General features: G+C 60.1%; 1 protein-coding gene across 3 annotated transcripts; it reads right to left on the reverse strand.

Moving 5' to 3' along the window:
- Positions 1-22: 22 nt before the first annotated feature.
- SEPTIN5 (septin 5) lies at positions 23-8323 on the reverse strand. Of its 3 annotated transcripts, XM_032471303.1 has the most exons (12): positions 8179-8323; positions 8026-8036; positions 3673-3769; positions 3482-3568; positions 3095-3218; positions 2882-3016; positions 2631-2748; positions 2432-2533; positions 1540-1636; positions 1319-1454; positions 1101-1203; positions 23-995 (listed from the first exon to the last, which is right to left on the reverse strand). In XM_032471303.1, the coding sequence occupies exons 1-12, from the start codon at positions 8219-8221 to the stop codon at positions 939-941; spliced, it is 1110 nt and encodes a 369-aa protein (XP_032327194.1). In that variant the 5' UTR covers positions 8222-8323; the 3' UTR covers positions 23-938. The 3 variants fall into 3 exon arrangements, with proteins under 3 accessions (XP_032327194.1, XP_006176742.1, XP_032327195.1); XM_006176680.3 differs by lacking the exons at positions 8026-8036; positions 8179-8323 and adding an exon at positions 4348-4779; XM_032471304.1 differs by lacking the exons at positions 8026-8036; positions 8179-8323 and adding an exon at positions 4114-4327.
- Between the last annotated feature and the right edge of the window lie 15278 nt (positions 8324-23601).

A 23601-nucleotide genomic window follows, 5' to 3' on the forward strand; every position in this document is an offset into this window, starting at 1 on the left:
GGAGCACTCAGACACCCTCTGCGACGTTCACCAATATTGTTCTCCTGTCACCAGGACAGGACGCAACATTCACAACTAAACAAACTGGAGAATGGGGCTTGAGGGGCAGGGGTCATGCGGGTGGAGGGATGGGGGTGCCAAGGGCTCCGGAACCCGGGGCAACAGTGCTGCTGGGGAGAACAGATCGCCAGCGACAGGCGGGGAAGGAGGTGGCCAGGCTGCCCACCACCCACTGCTCCTGGAGCCTTGAGGCCGGGCCAAGGCCATGGGGGATGGGGGCGGGCCTTCACAGGTGTCCCATCCTCCATTGCTCTCCCCAGCAGCCGGATGGTCTCCTTAGTTCTGGAGGAATCCTAATTGCTTCAGCTGCCTGATCTGCCCCCAAAGCTACCTGGTGAGGGGGTGAAGAGGTAAGAAGGACCCAGCCCACCTCGGCACAAAGTGAGGGCTCCAAGTCCATTCTGCAGCATTGGGTGGGGGAACAAGCCTGGGGTCTCAAGGATCTGCTCCTATGTTCTGCCTTGGTTTACCTACTCCTCTGGGTAGGGCATGGAGTCTGAGTGCTGTGACCTTCCTGGTTGGGGGAAGATCTTAGAAGTCACCACCCGACTTAGCTCCTGCTTCCCCAAGGCCAGAGAGGGCTGGTTGTGGGGGCTGTGATCCAGGCCCCTTGAAGCAGATACAAACGAGGGGAGAGGCTGATGCTGAGAATAAATTAGGGTTGGCTGGGGGCTGAGGCCCCGCGTCTCTGGGTCAGGTCAGGAACAGTGGGGAAAGACAGGTCCAGGTCTGGGCCATTGCGGGGTTGGGATTGTGTCCAGGCCTGTTGGAGATCCAGATGAATCCGGGTCGAGTCCAAGCCAGTTGGGGTCCAGGGATGGGAAGGGCAAGCTGGAGAACTGGCAGTATATCCATGGCAACGGGGGTCTGGGGCGAGGTCACTGGTCCTGCATTTGCTGCTTCATTTTCTGCAGCATCTCCTGCATGCGCCTCAGCTGGGGGGCGGGGCAGAAACCAGAGAGTGGGGTGAGAAATATGATGGTAAGGGCCTGGCTCTGGCCCCACCCCCAGCCCTGGCTCCTCCCCTGCCGCCTGCGAACCTCCTCATCCTTCATCCTGATGAGCTTCTCCGTCTCGGCGTCGGGGGTGGGCAGGGGCAGGATGGGGATGGGGCTCTCCATGCGGCTGTCCTGGGTCAGCTTGCTGCAGGGTGGACATGAGGGACAGGGCTGTTGGGGGCTGACCCCGACACCACCAAAGCCCGGGCTCCCACACCTCTGGGCGGGTCAGGTGTGTACGGGTCGGGCGGGGAGCGCACCTGGTCATCTGCTGGATGCAGTGCGCGCGGTAGTTCTCGTAGTGCACGTCGCACGTCACGTCCTTGAGGTCGTGCATGTGGGTGCGGATCAGCATGTTGCGAAGTTTCACGAAATCGCAGTGCGCCTGGTTCTCCACTGCGGGCGGGGGCGGGCAGTGGGTGGGGCGCTGCCCCAGAGGAACCTTCCCACCCAAAAGGCTGTGCCCCAGGCCTCAACTCACCCTCCACGATCCCCCAGGGGTACAGTCGTCCCCGGACCCGCTGGCCCTTGGCCTCCACCACCGTGTTGCTGCCGATAACAGCGAAGGGTGCACTCTCCTGGGGGGGGGGCAGGTGTAAGGGCTCACACCCAGTTAGCAGGGGTGTGGGGTCAGTGGTGGCAGAGGGACGTGGGCGCTCAGCACCTGGTCGGCCCCTCCAGCATCACCAACCACAACCTCTCCCTAAGGAGAGCCTGCAGCCCCCACCTCTGGCGTCTCTGTTGCCAGCTGAAGCTGGAGCTGGTGTAGCTGACACCTCAGGGCTTTTGCCAGGGGCTGTGCTCAGCCACATGTCCTGCCTTCCCAAAACCCTCCGCATGAGCCGTTCCATCTAGTGCCTGCCCTTCCCCACCCAAGAGCTGACCCTCCTGTTAGTGACGCCCTTGCAGAGTCTGGGGTGAAGGGCCCACACTGCTTCCAGCCCAGTGGCCACCTGTCTCTGGCTTGGACTTGCCATCACCACTCTAGGCCTGGGGCACTCAAAGCCACCACCTCCAGCTCAGGATTCTGGGCACAAGGCTTGTGGCCACTGGGCCAGGCCCTTCTGCTGGTGAAGCAGGGAAGGGGGCTGAGAGCAAGGCCAGGGTGGGGACCTGGCCAGCAGCTGTGCCTTTGGGTCCTGACAAGCGCTCCATGACCCATGAACTATGCGGGCCCAAACTACACAAGCCAGTGGGGAACCTGGGAAGCCCCAGCCCCAGCCCCAGCCCCAGCCCCAGCCCCAGGGGAAGGGACTTCACTGCTGGACGAGAGGCCCTTGCCCAAGAGATCAGACCTAGGTGATGAGTCCTCTCCCTGGCCTGGCATAAACTGGTCTCTGGGCCCCTCCCCGCCCAGCATGCTGCACACTCACCTTCAGTTCTCGATCCTGCTGCTTGAAGTCCTCATCTTCATCTGAGTCACACTCAGGAAACTGGTACACGTGGATCCCAAACTTGTCGATCTCCTCCCGGATCTGCAGCGGGCGAGGGCCATCAGGTTAGGGGCCAGCACCCGGGCAGTACCCCCGTGCCCCCCCAGAGTCTGGCTGGGCCACTGCCACAGAGGCTCACCCGCTCCTTCAGCTTCCGGATCTCACTGGGGACGAGACAGTCCGCTTTGGCGATGAGGGGCACGATGTTCACCTTCTCGTGCAAGGCTTTCATGAAGCCCACATCCACGGGCCGCAGCCTGTGGAGAGCAGCCAGGGTGGTGGAGCATGCGTGGGGCAGAGGCAGTGGGAGGAGGGCACGGTGCAGGGGGCAGGTGGCCACCGGCACCGGCTGGCCCGAGGACAGCCACGTACCCATGCCCAGCCACGTACCCATGCCCAAAAGGGGAGATGAAGTACAGGCAGCAGTGCACTCGGTTGTCTTGGATGTTCTTGCGGTTGAGGCCGCTCTCGTCCCGGAAATACTGTTCAAACTGCTGGTCCACGTAGTCAGTGATGGGCTTCCAGCTGGGGGCAGGGGTGCATGAAGCCAGGCCGAGGGGCGGGGGGCCGGGAGGCTGGGACACCCGGGCAGGCCCTCCTTACCACTCAGAGTTGTTGACGGCGTCCCCGAAGCCCGGCGTGTCCACAATGGTGAGTTTCAACTTGACCCCCTTCTCCTCAATGTCCACAGTGTGCTTCAGGATCTCCACTGTCTGGCTGATGCGCTCTGGGGAAGGGGGCAGGGGGCAGGGAGAGCACTGTTTGGAGCGGCCTCTGTGGCCCTCACTCCTACCCCAGGCAGCCGGGATGCTTGTCCTCATCCACCCTAGTTTTTCAGGCCTGGCCACATAGCCCATCTGTGGTCTGGACCCTGAACAGGAGACCCACACTTTGGGGACAGAGGGCAGGGCTAGACCTGGAAGGCGCCCCTGGAAAGGTCACACAGTAGGGGATGGTGGCCAGCGCCAGGGCCACATGGGACCCACTCACCCTCCGCACTGAGCAGCTTCCGCTCCTTGTACAGGTCGGTCAGGAAGAGGCTGTGAACCAGCGTGGACTTCCCCAAGCCTGACTCCCCTGCCCAGGGGTGCAGTGAGCGAGTCAGGTTAAGTCTGAGGCCCTTGAGACAGAGCCTGGCCGCCAGTGCCCCACCCGCCCTCCTTGGGTGCCAGCCCACTCACCTGCCACCATGAGCGTGAAGTCGAAGCCCTTCTTCACAGACTTACGGTGCACCTGGTTGGGCAGCGTGGCGAAGCCCACGTACTGCTTGTCAATGTCCTGGGTGGGAGAGGGGCGGGTCAGGAGCATGCTGCAGTTCCTGGGGCAGCCAGTGCCCCGTCCCCTACCCAGCTCAGGCCAGGGGGCAGCAGAGGGCAGAGCCCCCAGGGTGGGGCATCTCAACAGCAGAAATGGGTGGGGGCCCGGCCAAGGCCTAGAGGTGGCGGCGGGTGGGGGTGGAGACACCCTGGAGGGCTTTGCAGGAGCACGTGGAGTGGGATGCCAGGCATAGCACACGAGGCCGTGTCCTCCCTTCCGTGGTGTACAGAGGACACCAGGACCCAGACCCCTCAGATGCACCCAAGGCCCTCATAGGCTGGAGAAGCCCCCGCCTCAATACTCACCCCTCCGGAGTGTACCGGGTGGGAGGCCCCGTCTGGCCCCGATCCAGCCGCGGGGGTGGCTGGCTGCGGCGACGGCGGCGCAGAGGCTATTTATAGAAATCGGCGCCAAGCCTCCTACTGCCTCCGAGGCCCACCCTGAGGACCCTGGCCCTGCGGCCCCAGTCGTGTCCCCAGCCCAAGGGCCTGGGGCAGGCACACAACTGACCCATCTTCCGCTCCCCTCTCCACACACACCTTGAGCCGCCTCTGGGCCTGAGTCCGTGGTGACAGCAGCTGCTCCACCAGGCGGTCCTGGGGTGCTGCCAGCGAGTCCATCGCTGCGACCCTGCCCGCTGCGCTGGGGCCCAGACTGCGATGGGCGGTCAGGCGTGCGCGAGGGGCTCGCGCGCTGTGCTGCCCCGAGGCCCCGTTGTCGCCCCCGGGGTTACAGGTTAGAACCGGGGCCCAGAGAGGGTGGCGCTCACGCGGTGCCGCGACCAGAGGCCACCAAGCCGCTCGTCCAGCCCCAGGCAGCCCAGCCCCGGCACAGGCGGGGCCTCGCACCGAAGGGGACGGAAGGGAGCGCTCGGTCGCTGGGAGACAGTCGCCTAGAAATTGGGCCGCGCAGGCGGAGCTACCGGAGCGGAGGAGGGCAGGGCCGAGCTCGGCAGGGCGGGCGGCTGCGCGCGGGGAGCGGCGCAGCTCAGTCCGTCAGTCCCCAGACTGCACAGCCGGGTGGGCGGGGGGCCGGGTCTGCGCTGCAGCGTCCCGCCCGCCAGAGGGCGCCAGAGGGCGCCCCCGACCTATGCGCACGCACGCGGGAGCCCGCTGGGCCCGTTGTCGCCCGCGCCCGCTGCGATGTCCTGGCGAAGCCCCCAACTACCCACAGATATGCTCCTCCCTTGACTGCCTGCCCCGCGTGTGCGCGCGTACGTTTGGGGAATTCTTACTGCCGTGGCTTGGAGACAAGTGGGGGACTTATGAGGGCAGAGCCCACCTCCGCACCCAGGCCCAAAGAGGCTTACGTTGCCGGGGAGGGGGCGGTCAGAGCACTGGATGCCCACCCTCCCACTGCCACCCCTGCACGCTTGGAAGCTGCAGCCAGTGCGCAGCTCCACAAACCTGCCTGCCACCCCTGCGCTGCCACCTCTGCTCCCAGACAGCCCCAAACAGCAGAGGTAGGGGGAGCTGGAGTGGGCCCCTCTCCAGGGGGCTTCCCTCTGAGTATCCCCCTGCTCTCACCCACAGGACTGGGCAACGCCGGGCCTGGAGAGCTCAAGCCAGCTCAGCACTCACCCCTATGCAGCCACCCAGGGACCACAGGGGTCTCTTGAGTCACCAAACCCTCCCTTGCCCACCCTGCCTTCAGGACGCCACCAGAATCTGACCAAGCCAGCGCCAGCGGGGTGGAAGGAAGGCCTGGAAAGGAGATGGGAGTATGAAGAGGCGTGCCCTGGGCTGTGTGTGTCAGTATGGATGGGAGGCCCCTCAGCTCTCCCCCCACCCAGCCCTTCCTTCTTGGCTCCCCAATTAAGAGGCCTCTGTCCCCCTGTCCAGGCTCCTGCTGCTGCAGTGGAGCCTGGAGGCCGCTGGCACCTGGGGAGGAAGGGTGGGCCCACAGCTGGGAACAGGGGAGCCTTTCATCCGAGTGGAGGGTGGCAGTGGGGGGGGCCACTGGCCCCAGCTCCCCCAGCCTGTCCCCCGGCCCTTGCTCTAAGAAAGTGTCCAGCCTGGCCCTGGCCCTCTGAAGGAGGCTTCTGGGCTGGGTCCCACCCAGCCTCCACTCTGGGCTGGGTCCCATCCTGCCTCCACCCCACCTCCACCCCCAGGTCCACTTTAGACATGGCCCCTGGCCAGGTTCCCACTGGGACAGGCTGGCATCTCCAGGAATCTCCAGGAGGACAGCCCGAGCCGGGCCCCAGCATCCCCCAGCCTGGTGCCTGGTAAGGCTTGCTGCCCCTAGACTGCCTCAGTTTCCCCACCAGAAAGACAAAGCCTCTGGGGAGGCCCAGGTCAGGAGGACAAGATCAGCTCCTGGCCAGCCTGCCCGTCTCCTGACCTTGACCAGACAGGGTCTGTGGATTTCCTGAGGTCCCCAAGGAAGGGGCCCTGCCACCCCCTTTCTCTGGCCCCCAGGGCACAACAAATAGTCCTCAGGACTTCTGGAGCCATGGACGTGGCTGCACCCACCTCCTCCCAGCTCCCCTGGTCCCTGACACTGTAGAGGCATTTCCATTCTTAGAAGCACCCATAGCGGCTCAGGAAGCAGCCACCAGAGCCCATGGAGCCCCCGTCACTGCCTGAGGTGGAGTGGGGGTCAGGGGAGGGGGCACAGAGGGCCACCAGAGCCCTCCCCAGTGCCCGAGATGGGGCAGGCACAGAGGGGGCCCACAGAGCTCCCCTGCCCCCTTTTCCAGGGTGTGGACAGGCTGAGGCTCAGTAACACGGATGGACCAGTAAAGCTACTCCGTGTTCCTGACTCCCCAGAGACCCGCAGGAGCCCGCCCCAAACACCTGGCTCCCCGGCCCTGCTCCCAGGGGGGCCCCCCACACCCTGTCCACATAATGCCTCTCCCCCTTGTGCTGGGGGCAGGGGATGGGTGAGGCTGGTCTTAGCTGATCTCAAGGCTGGGGAGACACAGGTCCGAAGGGGCTCACACTTCCGCAGGGGGGGTCTCTGTTGTCAAGTGGCAGCTGCGGGGGCCCAGTGACTCTGAGTGCCTGCAGGCCCCAGAGAAGAGTGAGGGCTGGTCTTCCAGGCCTTCCCTCTTTCTCTCTCTCAAACAATAGCTGGCGGCAGGTCCCTGCATCTCCTCATTGTCTGGCCTGCCACGACTGGGAGGCAGCTCCTGGCCCAGGCTCCCCGGGGAGCCCCTCACTGGCAGGGTGAGGTTGACAGGGTCCCTCCCCATAAGCCTCACCCAGCCCAGGGCGGGAAATGTCTCTGCCAGGGGCCTGGCACTGGGCAGCCAGTGACTCCCAGCCCCTACCCCACCTGCAGAGCCACTCCTGGCCCGCCTGCCGCACCTGGACCAGGACTTCGGGGTTCCACCCAGCATCCACCCAGGGTGTGAACCCCCATCCCCGAAAAGGGCTGCCAACGCCATCCTGGTGCCAGAGTTGGGCCCTTCTTTTCTGCCCCAATCGTAGCCAAACTCAAGCCAGAGAAGCCCCAGCAGGGCTGCCCCAGAGCCTCCAGCTCGCCTGGCTACCCAACCCCCACCCCATCTCAGGGTCTCCCAGCTGTTTACAGCTGACCTCAGCTGGGTTCACAGTGGGTACTCAGGCCAGTTTCCCGTCTGGCTCTGCATTCTTGGAGGGTGGGATCCAGGCTGGCCTTTGGGAAACCTGTTTGTACCCCCTAGGTCTGAAGACCCATGCTGAACACCCGGGATGACTCAGACCAGGCCCTGGAGGCTCCCAGTCTGGGGAAGAGGCCTGGCCTCAGGTCAGCCCACTCATACTGGCTCATGGGGAGAGGAGGCATGAGATGGAGAGGAGTTGGGTGGGGTGGCCAGAGGCTCCCCTGTGGGGCTGCTCGCGGACTGGCCCTGGCTGGTGGACTCAGACCCCTCCCCCAGCCCGTGGCCTTCCATGACCATGGCCTCCCTCAAGACCCCCAGCACACGGCCACAGGCCAGGTCAGCAAGGAGCCGCGGGCGCTGGACCAGTGGGAGGGGGCACCCGGCCCATCCCCCATCTGGGGAGGGGCGCAAGGCAAGCGGTGAGGGTCAGCAGCCGGTCCCCAGGCACGGCGCTCACTCCTCCCCTCTGCTGCCCCAGGGCGGCAGCACTGCCCAGGCTGACAATCGGTTATCGGTTATCGCGACAGGGCGGGGTGACGGCCGGCGGGGGCGGGGTCGCGCCGGGGCGCCGCAGCGTTGGTGGCACAATGGGTGACAGCCGGCCCGGTGAGAGGCGGCGCACACGTACCTGCTTGTCCTCTGCGGGGTCGGGTCGGGTCGGGGGTCGGGTCAGGGTCGGGGTCCGGGCCGGCGGGCGGGGGAGAGACGAAGATACACGGTGAGAGGCGCGCGGGCGGCGGGGACAAAGGCGCGCGCGCGCGCGAGCGGGCGCCGGGCTCACCTGGGGTCGCCAGCTTGCTCTTGTACCGCAGGCCTGTACTCATGGTGGCCGCCGGGGGGGTGGGGGGGACGTGCACGCGGGCGGGGCGGCGACGAGCGGAGGCCGAGGCCGGGCTGCGGGGTGACCGGCCCCTCGGCGCCGCGGCCCGCCCCGCCCCGCCCGCGCGCCCGCCAGCCAATCGGCGTCCGCCGCGCCCACGCGCGACCCGGCGCGGCCAGCGGGGGCGGGGACCCAGGCGCCCCCGACCGCCTCCGCATCCGCCGCCCCGGGCGACGCCCTCGCCTCCCGCTGGCCGGCAGGGCGCCCGACCGATACCGCATGGATGGCCCCTGCCCACCTCCCCTTCCCCCTGCCCAGCCCCGGCCCACCCCTCTCCCCATCTCTCCAGGCCAGGGTCTGACTCTTTGGCCCTGGTGGGACCCCAGTCCATACCTGGCCTCTGGCCACCCGTACTGTGGCCCGACTGTAAAGCCGGCCTCGCGGGTCTCCCTCGTCATTACGGCCCCCTAAGCTGTGCTCCTCGAGGTTAGGGGATGCTCCTCCTCACCTTATCAGGATGGACGCGGGCGGTGCTGGCCTGGGGAGTCCTAGTCCTGGCCGAGGTAAGAAAGGAGATATCACTGTGGGGAAAGCCTGATGCCTGGCGGGGGCGTCCCCAGTCCCCCTCTTGTCACGGCTCAGTGCTCTGCACGCCTGCTCTGTAAGCAGGCACACCTGAGCAATGGTCCCCTTTTCCAGAATTACTGGTGCGGGATGAGCTGCATCCCGGACAGGACGGGCCTAACCTGAAGCCTGCTGCCCCCTACACCCACCTCTGCGTCCTCTGCTCTAGAGACCCAGGGGAAGACCTGCTACACCCTGCAAAGGGGTGTGGGAGGCAGCCGGGGCACTGGGAAGGAGGGGCCAGGGCCTGCACCCCACTTACTGGGAAGCTGAGGACTCGGAGTGGGAGCACCTCCTGGTCCTCCTCCCTGTCACACTCCCAGGTACCTCGGCCTGAACCACCCCCGAGAGCCCCAGGAGGCATGTCTGGAGCCTTGGGTCCCTCAGAAAGGGCAGTCAGGCCTGTGGTTACCAGCTCCCCAGGGGAGATGGCCTGCTGCACCGTCCATAGGCAGGAAGCCCTCGCCCTTGGGCGCCCCTCAGTCCCTCTGCTGGCCCGTAGGCTCCTCCATCTGTGATCTCTAGCACCTGGCCCAGAGTTGTCTCCCTCTAAGTAAGAAAGGTCACGTAAGCAGCACCGTTGCTCTGTCAAGCTCTGCGGCCCGCCCTGCTTCCTCTCTGCCTGGACCTCCGTCTAGGTGCAGCACTGTGCCGAGGAGGGGGACCCTCCACCACTCCAGCTCCTCATCCAGGCCTCGTGGCCAGATGCACTTGGAATTCAGAAATTTTCGTGTAACTTGTTCATTATGTGATACCTCCCTGGATCCTGGGGCTGCACCTGATAATCTAGGACCTTAAGATTTTTGTAGCAAAACCCAACTATTCACAAGACTGAAATAAAGAAAGACCACAGGAATGTACAGCAGTTTAGGGCGGGCCTCGCCATCAAGTTTTGAAAATCTTTGTTTCAGAGCTTTTGGGAATTTGGAATTGTAGATAAAGGAGTGAGGCCGGAGGGGATACTTGGAGCTCCAGGCAGGACTTCTGAGCCTTCATCAGCCCCAAGGGGCAGGGTGGGAACCCTGTCTCAGGGGACCTGGACATTTGCAAAATAGTTCACGTGGTCAGTGAAAAATGAGGCGTGGACATGCAGCACAGACTGACCCATGCAAGCCTGAGCTTGTGGGGATGCAGGAGAGACAGAAGCCTGTCCCCGATGGGGCAGACGTGTCCCTGAAAAGTGCAAGACAGCACTTAATGTCCTCGGATCAAGAGGAGGAGCTCCAGGCAGCTCTGGGTCTGGGGTTTGCACTCGGCCTTGCGGGGAGTGGACTTCAGGTTAAGGGGCCTCACTTGGCCAAATCACGAATTTTAGAACAATCCAGGAGATGGGGGACAAAAGGGGCAGGGTGCACCATGTAAACGGGGTCTTTTTTTTATTAAGGTAAGCTCACTTCAAGAGTATGTGCATGTACCGAGGTTATAGACCAGTGGTTCAGGCCCAGGAAAGAGGGCACCCCCTGTGAAATGTTTGAGGGTGGCCGCAGGCTGCTGGCCTGGAGGGGGCGGGGTCCACTCCGAGCCCTGGGGCAGTGGTCACCCACAGCCGTGAGTCCAGGGGACAGCTTGAATCCCACCACAGACGCTGAGGCTGCCCCTGACAGCTGAGTGACCTCTTATGACAGCATCACTGGCTCCACATGCAAAGGTGGGCCTGGGACACTTCTAAGGTCACTTCTGAGGTCAGGAAAGCAGGCCAAGGGCCCAGGCCAGCAGATTCTCTGGACGCCCCTCCAGTTCTGTCAGGCGGGATAGCGCAAGGCCTCTTCTGCTTTCTTGGGCCTGGACGCTGCCAACCAATGGCCGAGTGAAGCCCTTGCTTGGCCCCTGCCCGTCACGGCTCAGCCCAGTGGCCAGGCCACCGTCCTTCCCACTTCAGGGCTGTGTGGGAGGAAAGCTCCCCCCCAGTGGGGGCTGGGTCTGCGTCCTCTTATCTGGAAGTCTGTTCCAGATAAGGAGCATCTTATCTTAAGTAAGACGTTCCTGGGTAGGAAAAAAAATGCTACTTTTTAATTCATAAGAAAAAAGTTAATGAGTGAAAAAAAAAGCTACACCCAGAAAAATCTGTTCAAGCAACTTGGGCTACAAATAGCTTGATGCTTTTCAGAAAAAAAACACCTCTTTTTAGTTAGGAAATTCTCAAGAGGCTGCATTTAGCTGGTGCTGTGTCTCCCTCCCCAACGGCACAGACTCGTGGGCAGGTGTGGTCATACAGGACGGAGAAGGAAGAGCTTGTGCCTCCGTGTGAGCCACGGTGACAGTGACGGTGATGGTGGAAGTGCCAGGTTCAGGGGTGGAGTGGGGTGACAAAGTTCTGGAACGTTCAGTCCATCGGAGGCCAAGGATGAAGGCAGAGGCCGAGCTGGATGCAGCTTCGTCACCAGCACCCCTCATGAGGGGCTGGAGGGAAGGGCCTGTGGGTCACGCGGGTCCACGGAGGCCAGACCACATCCTCGAGGAAAGGGCCACACGGAGGAGGAGAAATACATGGCTCTTTAGGTGGACACAGAAGGGCCTTAGGGCAAAACAGAGTTAATCTGCTGAGAGACCTGCCTGATGCGCAGTGACAGCCTCACCCGCGTGTCTACATCAGGATCTGGCTTGGAGCCTCCAACCCTGCGTGGCTGAGACAGTGCCCCCGGGGCAGCCCCAGCAGTGGTGGAGGCCCACTCCCTGTCCCAGCATTGTGCGGGACCCTCTCAGCGGAGACGTCAGGGAGGCCCCAAACAAGCCTCCAGCCTGTGATTCACACAGCCCACTCCAACTAGTCTCTGGGTCACTCCTGAGACTCTGGCCGTTGGTGGGACCAGGGTGCAGGGCAGGCCTAGGTCAAGCTCAGTGTTGCTCAAGAGAAGGACCTATGGCTCTGGCTGTTGGAGGGTGGTTAGGTCAGCCCCGGCCACGGCCAGTACCCTCATGGTTTGTCCTTACCCACAACTTGACCAGCTCTGCCAGCCACACTGTCCTGGACACTGCCATGTGGTGTCCACCTGCTTCAGGCTTGGGCACTGTCCCCATCTGAGGCCCTTGCTGCTCAGTGTGCGAGGTTGGGGCCTGGGGAGCCCAGGCCAGAGCCAGATGGTCCTCCTCTTGCAGGGTCACTCCTGAGGGGACCCCCCATCCCTACTCCTACCTCCACTGACGGAGGGGAGCAGGGCACAGGGCGCCTTGCTGGCCTTCCACCTACACGGCCCTCTCTGGGCAGCCCCGGGAGTGGGCACTGTGCCTGCAAATAGACCATCAAGCAGGGTTCAGAGTGCAGGGGGGCTGCACTGGGACCTATGAGCCCAGCCCTTGCCCCGGAAAGGGATGTGACCTGCCCTGGATAAGGAGCCCTGTCCAACCCCAGCACCCTCTCACCCCTCCTTTGACTGCTTGTGGGCACTGCTCTCACGCCCCGTCCTTGTCTGTCTGCAGCCCTGGGTCAGCGTCCCTCCACACCCAGGCTCCCATGCTCGCCCCTTCCTCCTGGTACTGCCTACTGTGTCCTGCAGCCCCACGCTTCGAGTGCCCCCTGCCCAGACAGCCCTGCCTGTGGAGCTCTGGGGACACGTGTATGCTCTGGGGCAGTGGGAGGACATGTCTGTTCATCTCCCGTTACAACAGTGTAATGAAGAGGGTCCCATCCAGGGGAAGACGGGCCAATCAAATGGGCACAGAGTCCCAAGCAGCCGCGCCCAGCAGGAGGGCACCTCCTGCCCCATCACAACCTCCTCTGTGCTGCAGGGACAGAGCAGGCTTCCAAGTGGACAGACCCGCCGTCCACATCGTGTCCCCCATTCACTGGGCAGCTGGACTGAGGGACAAAGGACGCCTGTGCTTGGTGGCGGTGGGCCAGCCTGAGGACCCAGGAACCCAGAGCAGCAGCAGGCACCAAGTCCCTGGCGAGGGTCAGTGGGGGCCTCTGTCCCCTCCTGATGAGACACAGCCCTGGGAGAGGATGCCAACAGCAGGGGCCCTGAGCAGAGTGCATCTCAACAAGGAGGGGCTGCCCAAACATGTGTCCACGGGGCCCTCTGAAGGGATGCCCTTGGGGGTGCAGGGGGCTGGCCAGGGCCTCCCTGTGACCGTGTGCTGCACCTGACTGTCCTCGCTGCAGTTCTGGGTTTCACAAGCAGCAGAGGTGGAGACCTGAAATGGTGCCTACGTGGAGATGCTTCCAGAGGCACTCGTGCATTTAAAAATCCGAGGGGAGCACAGGCTTGGGGAAGGCAGAACGGGCCAGAGCAGGAGCTCTGGTGACCTAGATCCAGAGGCAGCCAGCCAGGCAGCGCCCTCCCCCTACCCCCGTGACAGCCTCTTTGCGCCAGGGGAGGCCGAGTGTTGGGGTTCCTGAGGCTGGCTCCAGCTCCCCACTGCATCCTGGCCCTGGGCTTGTCATGTGATCATCGGGCCAGAGACAGGTCAGAAAATCCCCCGGGAGTAAACCAATGGACCCAGCGAGGGCTCCAGCTCCCAGCCTCAGCCACAGCATCCCACCCTGGGCACACTGGCAGCAGCACCCCAGCTACTCAGTGGGGATGGGAGGCAGCGGAGAGGGCAGGGACTTGGGGTCTCAGCTCATTCCTTGCCACGGTCCTCTCCACACCCCTTGTTTGGGCTGCTGGCTGCTGGGGATTCCTCTGCAGCTCTGCCTACCCCTGGTGCACATTGCTGAGGCTGTACAGCTGCTCCAAGCCACGGGGAACCACTGTTGGGGTCCCCCTCTAGATGGGGTAGCGTCAGGAACCCCAGAACCTCAAGTCACCGAACGGCAAGGGTAGGCACTGGCTCGGCGGCCAAGTCTGAGCGCTTCTGGCCAGCATCCCACCAGGGCTGGCTGAGGACTCCTGACCCACATCACCCCCAGCTCTGCACCTTGCCTGCACGCTCAGCCTCCCTGGGTCCAGGCTGGCCTTGGGCCATCTTCAGAGAACTTTCTGGGAGCCACGAAACCTACTCTACCCACACTGCTCACTCTCAGGCCCCCGTCCTGCTGAGCCCAGGCACTGCTTCCTCTCCCCTTGCTCTGCAGGCACCTCTCCCTACCTCCTCTTCCAGACTCATCTCGCACCCCCCCCCATTCTCCAGCTTGACCGGGGAGCCCCACGGAGGGCCCTGCTCACCCCCAGCACCCTGGCACCCAGGCACTCCCAGGAGCTGGCCCACAGCAAGGGGGCAATGGGGTGTTCACAGACAGGAAGGCCTGGGCTCAGACTTTGTCAGACACCACGGCCTGACCAGGGACCGGGTTTAAGGGAGGAATGTGCGCAGGGCCTACCGGAACCAAGGGAGGAGGCCCCTGCGACAAGGGCCAGGGAGGTGGCGGATGCTGAGGGGCCGACAGTACTGATCTTGGTGCTGGAGTGGTGAGCAGGGAAGGCCTTCCAGGCCTTTCAGTAAAACAAGGTGATTGCAGAGGGAGGATGGCAAACAGGAAGCAAGGTATTGTGGCTGGTGGGGTGGTGTGGGGACGGCCCCAGCATGCTGGGAGCCAGGAGTGGAAGGGACCAGACACACCCAGAATCCTGGGTACCAGCAGGAGCTTCTGGGCCCAGCAACTCCAGTCCCAGTGCGCTGCCATTTTTGTGTTCTTGTTTGTTTGTTTTCTACTGTTGAGTTTTGAGACTTCTTTGTTTATTCTGGTTACTAGTCCTTTGCTGCACATGTCGTTTGCAAATATTTCCTCCCAGTCTGCATCTTGTCTTTTCATTCTTTTAACGGGGGTCTTTCTCTGAGTAAAAGTTTTAAATTTTGCTGGAGTCCAATTTATCAGTTTTTCTTTTTATGGCTCATTCTTTTGAAGTATAAGAATTTGTTGCTTAGCCCTAAATCCTGAAGATTTTCTCTTTTGTTTTTTTTCCCTAAAATTTTTAGTTTTACATTTTAAATTTAAGGTCATGATTTTGAGTCAATTTTTGTATAAGGTAAAAGCTTTAGGTTGGGGTTTTGTTTGCCTGGGAACGTCCACTTGCTCCCACAACATGTGTTGCATCCTTCCCTCACTGGATTGAGTTTGAACTTTTGTCAAAAATCAGTTGTGGCAGGGAGGGTATAGCTCAAGTGGCAGAGTGTCTGCTTAGTACACACGAGGTCCTGGGTTCAATCCCCAGTACCACCTCCAAAAATAAATAAACCTAGCTACCTCCCCCCATCTCCACCAAAATAAAATAATTTTAAAATACAATAATAAATTAAAAAAAAAAAAAAGAAGAGTCAGTTCTCCCCTCCCTCCCTCTCTCCCCTCCCCACTTCTCTTAAAAAAAAAATCAGCTGGGCATGTGGACCTGTTCCTGGATCCCCTGTCTCATGGCCTAATGTCTAACCCTCCAGCACTGTGTGCTGAAAAAATTTTACTTTCCCCATCGAATTGCCATGACACCCTAGATGAAAATCAAGATTCTGGCAACAGTGTGGATCCTTCTGTGCTCTCGTCTGTTCTGAAATGATTACCTAATGTTGCATAACAATTAAAAACCGAGTGACTTAAAATATCAATTCAGTCATTTTTAAGTCTGTCGTCGTTTCTGGGGGTCAGAAACTCAGCAGGGCTCCACTGGGCAGTCCGTGTGATTTCAGGCAGTGTCTGGAGATGGAGCAGCTGGCTGGGCGCCTCCCTTTCCATGAAGTCTCTGGTTCTTCACATCATATCTGCAGGGGAGCCAGCCCGGTATCCTGAGGGCACGAGGCCTCCAGCACCCAGGTCTGGTCCTCATGAACTGGCCGCAGAAGTTCTGCAGCCTCCTTTGTGCAGTAACCTGTGGCTGATGAGACTGGAGAGGGTCACTTACATTCAAGGGGGCGTATAAGGTTCTGAAAGAACATGTAGGCTGACATCAACAAGCCCGTCTTTGAAAAATATTGTCTGTAAAACCTAAGCAATCTTTCTTTGGCCAATCCTTTCTCTCTGTCCATAGCCTGGGTTACCTATACTGACCTGTCTCTGGCCAGCAGTAGGGGTGGACGGGGGCAGGGGGTGGGGAGGCTCCCCATCGAGGTGAGTAACACTGAGGCCTGCAGGCACGGTGGGAGAAGTGGCTGTCTGAGGCATGTGGCCAGGGTCTACTGCTGCAGGCGTGGTGAGGGAGGGGTGGGGCCTGCTGACCGCCACGGGCCTCGGAGACATCATGCTGGGTGTGCGTCCCGGGGGCTGATGAGGCCTGCAGGGTGGGCGGGCAGCGGGGCGCGGGGACAGAGGAGGCCAGCCCAGCCCGCGGCCCCACGGCTCTGACTCAGGAAGAAAGGCCCCGCACACGTGTTTGAGTTGGCAGGGTTCACGTGGAGGACATCGGAGCTGAGCGCGGTCGTCTCGGGCTCGGGGAGGCGCTGAGTGAGAAAGCGCGCTCCGTCCGGCCGCCACTCCCCGCCTGACCGCTGGGGACTGGCCTGCGCTGCTGGGGCAGCCGTGGAGGGGACACAAGGCTGTGTTTCACAGGCTGTCTCCAAGGCGTCCACCTGCCCCCACGCCCTCACCAGCCTACAGTCTGTGACCGTCTCAGTGTTTTTCCTGCGCTGACAACCCCCCTTCCCAACTCCAGGATCCAAGGAGACCCTTCAGCAGCCGCTTCTGGGGGGAAGGGTCAAGTGCCTGACCCTCCCCAAAGAGGCTGCGCAGCAAACTCCTGGCATCTTGGGTTCATCCCGGGCCTGGGGGAGTGGGTCTGGGACCACCAGCCTCTCCCATCAGGGCTCCGCCTTCTCCACCTCCCACCACTTGGGCCTGGGCCTCTGCTCGCCCAGGACGTCTCTTGGTCTTTGCTTTCATTTGCTGCAGTGCAGGCAGCGGGGAGGCCTGGCCATGGCTGGAGCCTGTGAAGGGGGCTGCAGGCCCCAGCTCGGGGAAGGATGCTGCCTCAAGGCGTCTGTGGCAGTCCCGTGGGCCCCGCACGCCAGACTGCCCACAAGGGGCCTGCCCCACCTTCCTGCTGAAGCCTGACATAGCCGCCCACCAGCAGCTCAAATAAAAACTTCAGGTCACATTCCTAGTGCCCCTTCCCCGCTCCCACCACATCCCGGGTGGCTCCTTCTCCGGAACTGCCTTCCCAGCTCCTCACTTGGCTGTCACCCCTGGAGCAGCGAGCTGGGCTGCTGTGACAAGCTTCACGGCCCCGCGGCTTCAACAGTGGGGGTCTATTTCCTTCCAGTTTGGAGGCTGGAAGTCTGAGACTAAGGCAGTGTCGGTGGGCTGCCTCCTCCCGAGGCCTCACTCCTTGGAGTGGATGCTATCATCTCCCGTGTCCCCATGTGGCTGTCCCTCTGTGTATGTCTGTGTCCTGATCTCCTCCTCTTACAAGGACACCAGTCCTATGGAGTCAGGGCCACTCTTTTCACCATACTGACCTCTTTGAAGGCCCATCTCCAATCACAGCCATGTCCTGAGGCGCTGGGGTTGGGGCCTGTACATCTGAATGTGGGGGACGCAGTTCAGTCCCTGACACCACCCACCGCCACCCTCGTCTGCACCAGCTCAGCTCAGCTCCGGCCTGGCCCACACTAGCCTCCACCTGCCCACCACGGGGACTCTGCGGAATCCCACATTCAGGCCTCGGCTCCACCCCTCACCAGGTGCAGCGCCTTTCACCCCAGACTCAGCCAGCAGGCCCCTCACTGTCCCTCAGACACACCAAACTTGTTCCAGTCCCCTGGGGCCTTCTCTTGAAGGTCTTATGCCTGTTTTTCATTTTAATAACAGTTTTATTGAGACAATCCACATACCATCTAATCCACCACCTGGAGGGTGCCACACGTCCCGAGGTTTCTGGGACATTCACAGGGCTGGGCCACAGTCCCCACAGTCACACATAGAACACTCCCTCCTGAGGAGTGATTTGCAAACTAGAAAGCCCACCCCGAGGAAGGGTATAATTCAGTGGATTTTCCGGACATTCCAACGTCGTGAATCAGCCACTGTTTTCCATTGCCCAAAAAGAAGGCCAGCAGCAGCCACTCCCCGCCCTCCCCTAGCCCCTGGTCACCACTAACCTACATTTTATCTCTACGAATTTGCCCATTCTGGACATTTCACATACATGGAATCAGACAGTGCGTGGCCTTTGGGTCTGGCTTCTTCCACTAAGCATCGAGTTTCCAGGATCGTCCATGGGGGTAGCATGTCTCAGAACACCATTCCTTTCTACAGACAAACAATATTCCCATCTGGAGGGACCACATCTCGTTATCCACTTGTCTGAACATGGACACTTGGGTTGTGTTCGCTTCTTGTCTGTTGTGAACGGGCCAGTATGAGCAGTCAGCACAAGGCTTTGTGTGGATACAGGTTTTTGCCTCTTTTCGGTAAATGTTCAGTGGAGCAGTGTTTTCCTGATCCCCTGGGTTTACTGTCCGTCTTCTCCATCTGGGAAGGAGAAGGCAGCAGGGCAGTGGCCGTGTCCACTGTGCGTGGAATGGCCTCGGTGCCCAGAGCTGCCAGGCTGGGCTGGCCCCAGGGTCAAGGCACAGGGCACACACCCTGGGTGCCAAGAGTTGGTTTCCTCTTGCTGGGCTCAGGCTGCTCCCCATCCCTCTTCCTTAACCTCCAAGTCCTGTCAGGAGCACAATGAACAGATGTGATCTGTGCATATGATGGAATATTGTGCAGCCTTAAGAGGGAAGGAATTCTGACACCTGCTACCATGGGCATGAACCTTGAGGACAAGATGCCATGTGAGAGAGACAGAGGGACAGACCCTGTGTGATCCCTCTCACATGAGGTCCCTGGAGTCGCCAGAGCCATGAAGACAGAAGGCAGATGGTGGGGGCCATGGGCTGGGGAGGGGTGGAGAGTCAGTGTTTGGTGGGGACGGAGTGTCAGTCTGGGAGTATGAGATGTTCTGTAGGTGATGGTGGTGGCGGCTGCACAGTGGTGTGAACGCACTTAATGCCGCTGAGCTGTGCACGTCAAGATAGTTAAAATGGTAAACTTTCTGTTAAGTGTATTTTACTTCAATTCTTTAAAAAAAACAAGTAAGAAAAATAATTCAACGGGGAGACCGTTTCAGTTTTGCAGGATGATTCGGTTCTAGGACCCATTGTGTGTTGTGCCTGTGGCTAATAAAACTGTAAAACATTTGTTAAGAGGGCAGATCTCTCCTGTAGAATACAGGGAACTCTACTCAATATCTTGTAATAACCTTTAATGAAAAAGAATATGAAAATGAATATATGTACATAAATGCATGACTGGGACGTGATGCTGTACACCAGAAAGTGACACGTTGTAACTGACTGTACTTCAATTAAAAAAAAAAAAGGGCAGATCACATGATAAGTGTTGTCGCCACAATAAAAAACCAGAACGAGAGAGTGGCCAGCCGTTGGGCAGGGCACACACCCTGCCGCTTGATGCGCATCAGGTGCCCTGGGAGGACACCAAGAAGATGCCCATTGGTGGGCGACGTGTGAGCTGGGAATCCTGGACTCTCACCTACTGGAAAAAGTTAAGAAATAGATTGCCTAAGGAGGCCAAGCCAAGAAAAAGAGTGGGGGGCCTGGCCAAGGGGGCCACACCCTGCCAAGGGGCATTTGCTAGGCCGGGAGGAGCCCTGCCTGGAAAACCGGCTTGTTGTGCAAACGCAGCCACCCAACCCTTCACGCCACTCGCGGTGAGAACCTGAAGGTCCCGTTCCACCACGAGCTGACTAAGGGTGACACGTGTCTGCAGACCTAGCCGCTCGGGGTGCCTCCCTCCTCCTGCGGCCTCGCCCAGCTTCCGCACAGAAGTCCAGCTGTGTGGTCAGCCCGGCCCCGGTGGCCAGACCAGGGACCACACGTCCGTGCCTGGACTGTGGGACTCGGAGCAGGAGGCGGGCAGGGAGCACTCAGGCCTTCCCAGGGTGACGCTGCGGCCCAGAGCACAGGCTCGCAGCCAAAGCCACGTCTGGGCCTCTGCCGGGCAGCTTACAGTGAAGGACCATCCAGGCGGAAAGAGTGGAATGGAATAACCAAAAAAGCCAGGGTTCATGGAAAGGCAATTAAAATCTACTTAGAGCAAAGTCAGAGATGTGAGCATGCACACAACATCCTGAAAAGAAAAATAGAGTCCGCTTTGTTCAGATGTACATCCGAGCAGCCCCAGGAGTCAGGCCCTCACCTAATAAAGCAGTAATAATAAGGCATATTACTGGCTTCGATGTTTATTTTCACATTTTGGAAAACTTCCTACGAAGTTATCACAAGGCTGGTTTGAAGTCTGAGAATCAGAAGGAAATTCAATAATCAAAGTAAGATGTCATTTCACAGAACCTGGCAGATGGACAGGCCTCCACTGGTGAAATGAGAGAGAGACACGTTTTCCCAGAGCAAGTGCCCAGACAGACATTTCTCACCAAAATGCCAGCCGCCCCCGGTTCTTCCGTAAGACAATTTCCTCTGGAGAGTAAGAAACTTCTCTGGGGAGACAGGCACCGGCTCTGAGCAGTCAGCTTCTACTGGGAGAGGAAAAGGGCCCCGCCGGACATGCAAACACCCTCTGCACCCTTATAACTGTCACAGCATGGGGGCAGGGACAGGACGGCACAGTCCTGTGTGTCCGCGCAGCCGCGGATCCCCTGGGATGTGACTGATCCTGAGGTAGACAGCGCATACCCAGCCTCGTGAGCAAAGGACACAGACGAGTCATGAATCATTTGTTTATACTGATGGTGTGTTGAAATGATATTTCGGAGACTAAGTTAAAAATGCTAGAATTAGTCTCACTGCTTTCTCTGTAATTTTGCCATGTGGCTCCTGGGAAATTTCACACTATGCGCAGGGCTGGTGCTCAGGCAGAAAACTCGGGAAGGAACTTGAGCTCATTTGGCAATTCAGTCTATGACAAAGGGGGAGGAAGATGGGCTTTCTGAAAATAAATGACACCGAGACAACTGGGAGGTCATGGAGATACAGGCACAGGTGAATGCATCCCTCACTCTTCTACAAGTTAGACAGCAAATGGACCAAACGTCAAAATTAACAGGTGAAACCACGCAAGGACCAGAAACTAAAACACAGGTGACTTCCTCGGCAGACTGGGCGTGGGGACTCAGCTCTACACACAGAACAAGAGAAGATACAAGTTCGATCACGTGAGATCACATCACTGCCCAGGGTAAAAGGGAGCAAGAGATGAAACAGTGGGGAGAGAGCTTCTGTGGGCCCCGTGCCAATGTCCCCAGCGCACAGACTCTTAACAACGGGCTGGGGAGTGGGCAACAGACACCGACAACACCCAACCCCCAGCACAGGAATGGCCAGATGCCCGGGCCGCTCACTCAGGGGAAGCGCTGGCCAGCTAGCTCATGGCCAGAGGTCTGGCGCCCTCACATGGGGCTGCGCATTGCCTTTGCCCCAAGGGGGATCAGATGGCCCCTAAGGAGACTGCGTGTCCCTTTGCGCTGGGATCTGCAGCCCCACCTCTGGGAAGTCACCCCTAAGACGCGGCTCCCACCGTGGGAAGACCTGGACAAATGCACTGGTTACGGGCGTCACAAGCTTGGGCACAGCCTGAGCCAGAGGGTGGCAGCGGGGGGGGCCTCGAAGGCTCCAAGAAGAGACGGCTGGGGTCAGGGACGGGGCTGCCCTCCCCTGACCAAGGGGGGGTGGGAGAAGCAGCGGCTGACAGCAGAGGAGTGGCCGAGAATAGCACAGCCCAAGTCCCTGGTGCCAGGTGGGGGGCTGGGGTGGGTGGGGAGCCGGGCCAAGGAGGTCAAGGGCCACATAGCTTATCGAGAGAGAGACCAGGGCGATTTTAGGGAGGTGGTGTGGCCAGACTGAGGTTTCGGGGTACCCAGGAGGCTGCAGATGGCCATGGTCCTCAGGTGTTTGGGGAGGGGAGAGCAAGGGGGCAGGAAGGAAGGAGGGCAGGAAGGGTGTCGAGATGCTGAGTGAGGACTCGGGGTGAAGCAATGCCCACTGCTGCACCCCCAGAGCTGTGGCCACATGTCAAGCAGCAAACTGCCGACTCCAGGGTGCTGTAGCCATGACACCCCACTCCTCCAACCTCCTCCAGACCCCTGTCCACACTGCAGGTCCTGGCAGACGGCCCCTCCTGTGCACATTGTCCACCCAGCTGTGCGGCAGCCGGGCTGTCTGCACCACAGGGTGAGACTGTGGTCGAGAGAGCCAGTCTGGAGAGGCGCTGCTTGTAAGCTGTGCAGGCTTAGGATGGGGGAAGCACCTCCCAGCCCCCTGGCCGGTCCCTGTCCTGGGGACAGTTTCCCCAGACGTGCGGAAACCGCACTGTGAGGCAATGCATTGCTTTGGCAACTGTGACCCAACAGGGAGCCTGGACTGCACTGAGAGCAGAAGATAACTGGGCTCTGTCGGGGAGGTGATGCCCTCTAGATGACGGGGGGTGGTGCCTGCATAGTCCCTGTGCCAGGAGAGGAGCCCCCAGGCCCCCCATCTCCTAGCTGCTCTGGAGCCCACCGGGAAGGGGTGCAAGAAATGACACAGAGGTGTCCCCGTTCCCGCCACCCAGCTCCTCCCAATGGGAACACCTTGCAGAACCGTGTGCCTCCCACCTCAGATGCAGACACTAGATATGTCAGGACTGAGCATTTTATCAGCATCAGATCTTCCCCTGGATCCTTTCATAGCTGCATCCCCATCCCTCCTGCCCCACCCCCCTCCTGCCTGACAGCCACTAACCTGTTCTCTATTTTTATAGTTCTTTCATTTCAACAGTTACATAAATGGAGAGAGGGTAATTCTGGTGAGAGGGTAATTCAACAGACATGTCAGAGGTGACGCAGCATTACTAACAGGTGGAAACTTTAAATGTGCATCCCTGGGACCCAGCGATCCTGCCTCTTGACTCCGCTGCACACGTGGGAAGGAAAACATCCATGCAGCAGCACCGCTTGTGAGAGCAAAGCTCCCCTGGAGGCAAGCTGATGCCCATGAGGAGCGGGAGGCAATGGGAACACCGTCCAAAGCTTGGAACAGCACAAAGTAGTGACAAGAATGTGTGTCTGTGACTGTGACACCATTTATGTCTAAAGGAAACCATTGTCAGCAAATACCTGAGTATGGGAAAGGCCCAAACACCGTGCACCATCTGATGCAGCCTCGTCTGGGATGGCGTGATCAGTTTTACATCCTTTCCCTCCCAGAATGCAAGGCCAGTGCGATCCCTGCTCCTTGAGTAACTTCCCTCCAAACCATGGAGCACTGAGGATGTCACTCTGGGATTGGACTACAGAAGACTTGGCCTTTCCCCCTTCTTGCTGGCTTTGATGAAACAAGTCACCATGTTGGGGAGGCCCCATGTGGCAAGGACCTGAGGGTGGCCTTGGTCCAACATCCCAGAGGAACTGGGTCCCACCAACAGCTACGGGAGGAAGCTTGGGAGGGGATCCTACTCGGCAGGGCCTTCTGATGAGACCACAGTCCCGACTGACACCTTTATGGCAGCCTTGTGCCAGCCTGAGCTGGGACCCCAGTGAAGCCGTGGACAAGTTCCCAACCTGCAGACACTGTGAGATCATAAACACTCGCTGTTTAAGCCGTGGAGTTTGTGGTGATTTGTTACACAGCAGTAAATAACTAATACGCTTTCTTAGTTTGATGACTGTGGTTGTATTTCACTTTTGTTTTGCTTGTTCCCAACCACAGCCTGCAGTTAACTGACGGAGGGGTGGGCCAGGATGGGCCGGGCCTCTGGCCTTCACCTGCCCCCCAGGAACATGCCGTGTGGTCAGGCCCTCTGTACCTTCCGCTTTGCTTTCACAGGTCAGGGGCGGGAAAAAGCAGGGACTGTGGGGAGGCCGATCTCAGGTCTGCCTGTTTGAGACCTGCATGAAC

This window comes from Camelus ferus, chromosome 32 (genome assembly GCF_009834535.1).
Source record: "Camelus ferus isolate YT-003-E chromosome 32, BCGSAC_Cfer_1.0, whole genome shotgun sequence".
NCBI classification, from domain to species: Eukaryota; Metazoa; Chordata; class Mammalia; order Artiodactyla; family Camelidae; genus Camelus; species Camelus ferus.

What these genes read in the sequence shown, in the direction of transcription:
- SEPTIN5 (XM_006176680.3), bottom strand. Translation starts at nt 4,428, where the DNA reads ATGGACTCGCTGGCAGCACCCCAGGACCGCCTGGTGGAGCAGCTGCTG. An exon ending in TGCATCCAGCAGATGACCAG is followed by an intron (nt 1,204 to 1,318) that starts GTGCGCTCCCCG and finishes TCCACCCTGCAG; the next exon opens with CAAGCTGACCCAGGACAGCC. An exon ending in TCAGGATGAAGGATGAGGAG is followed by an intron (nt 996 to 1,100) that starts GTTCGCAGGCGG and finishes CCCGCCCCCCAG; the next exon opens with CTGAGGCGCATGCAGGAGAT.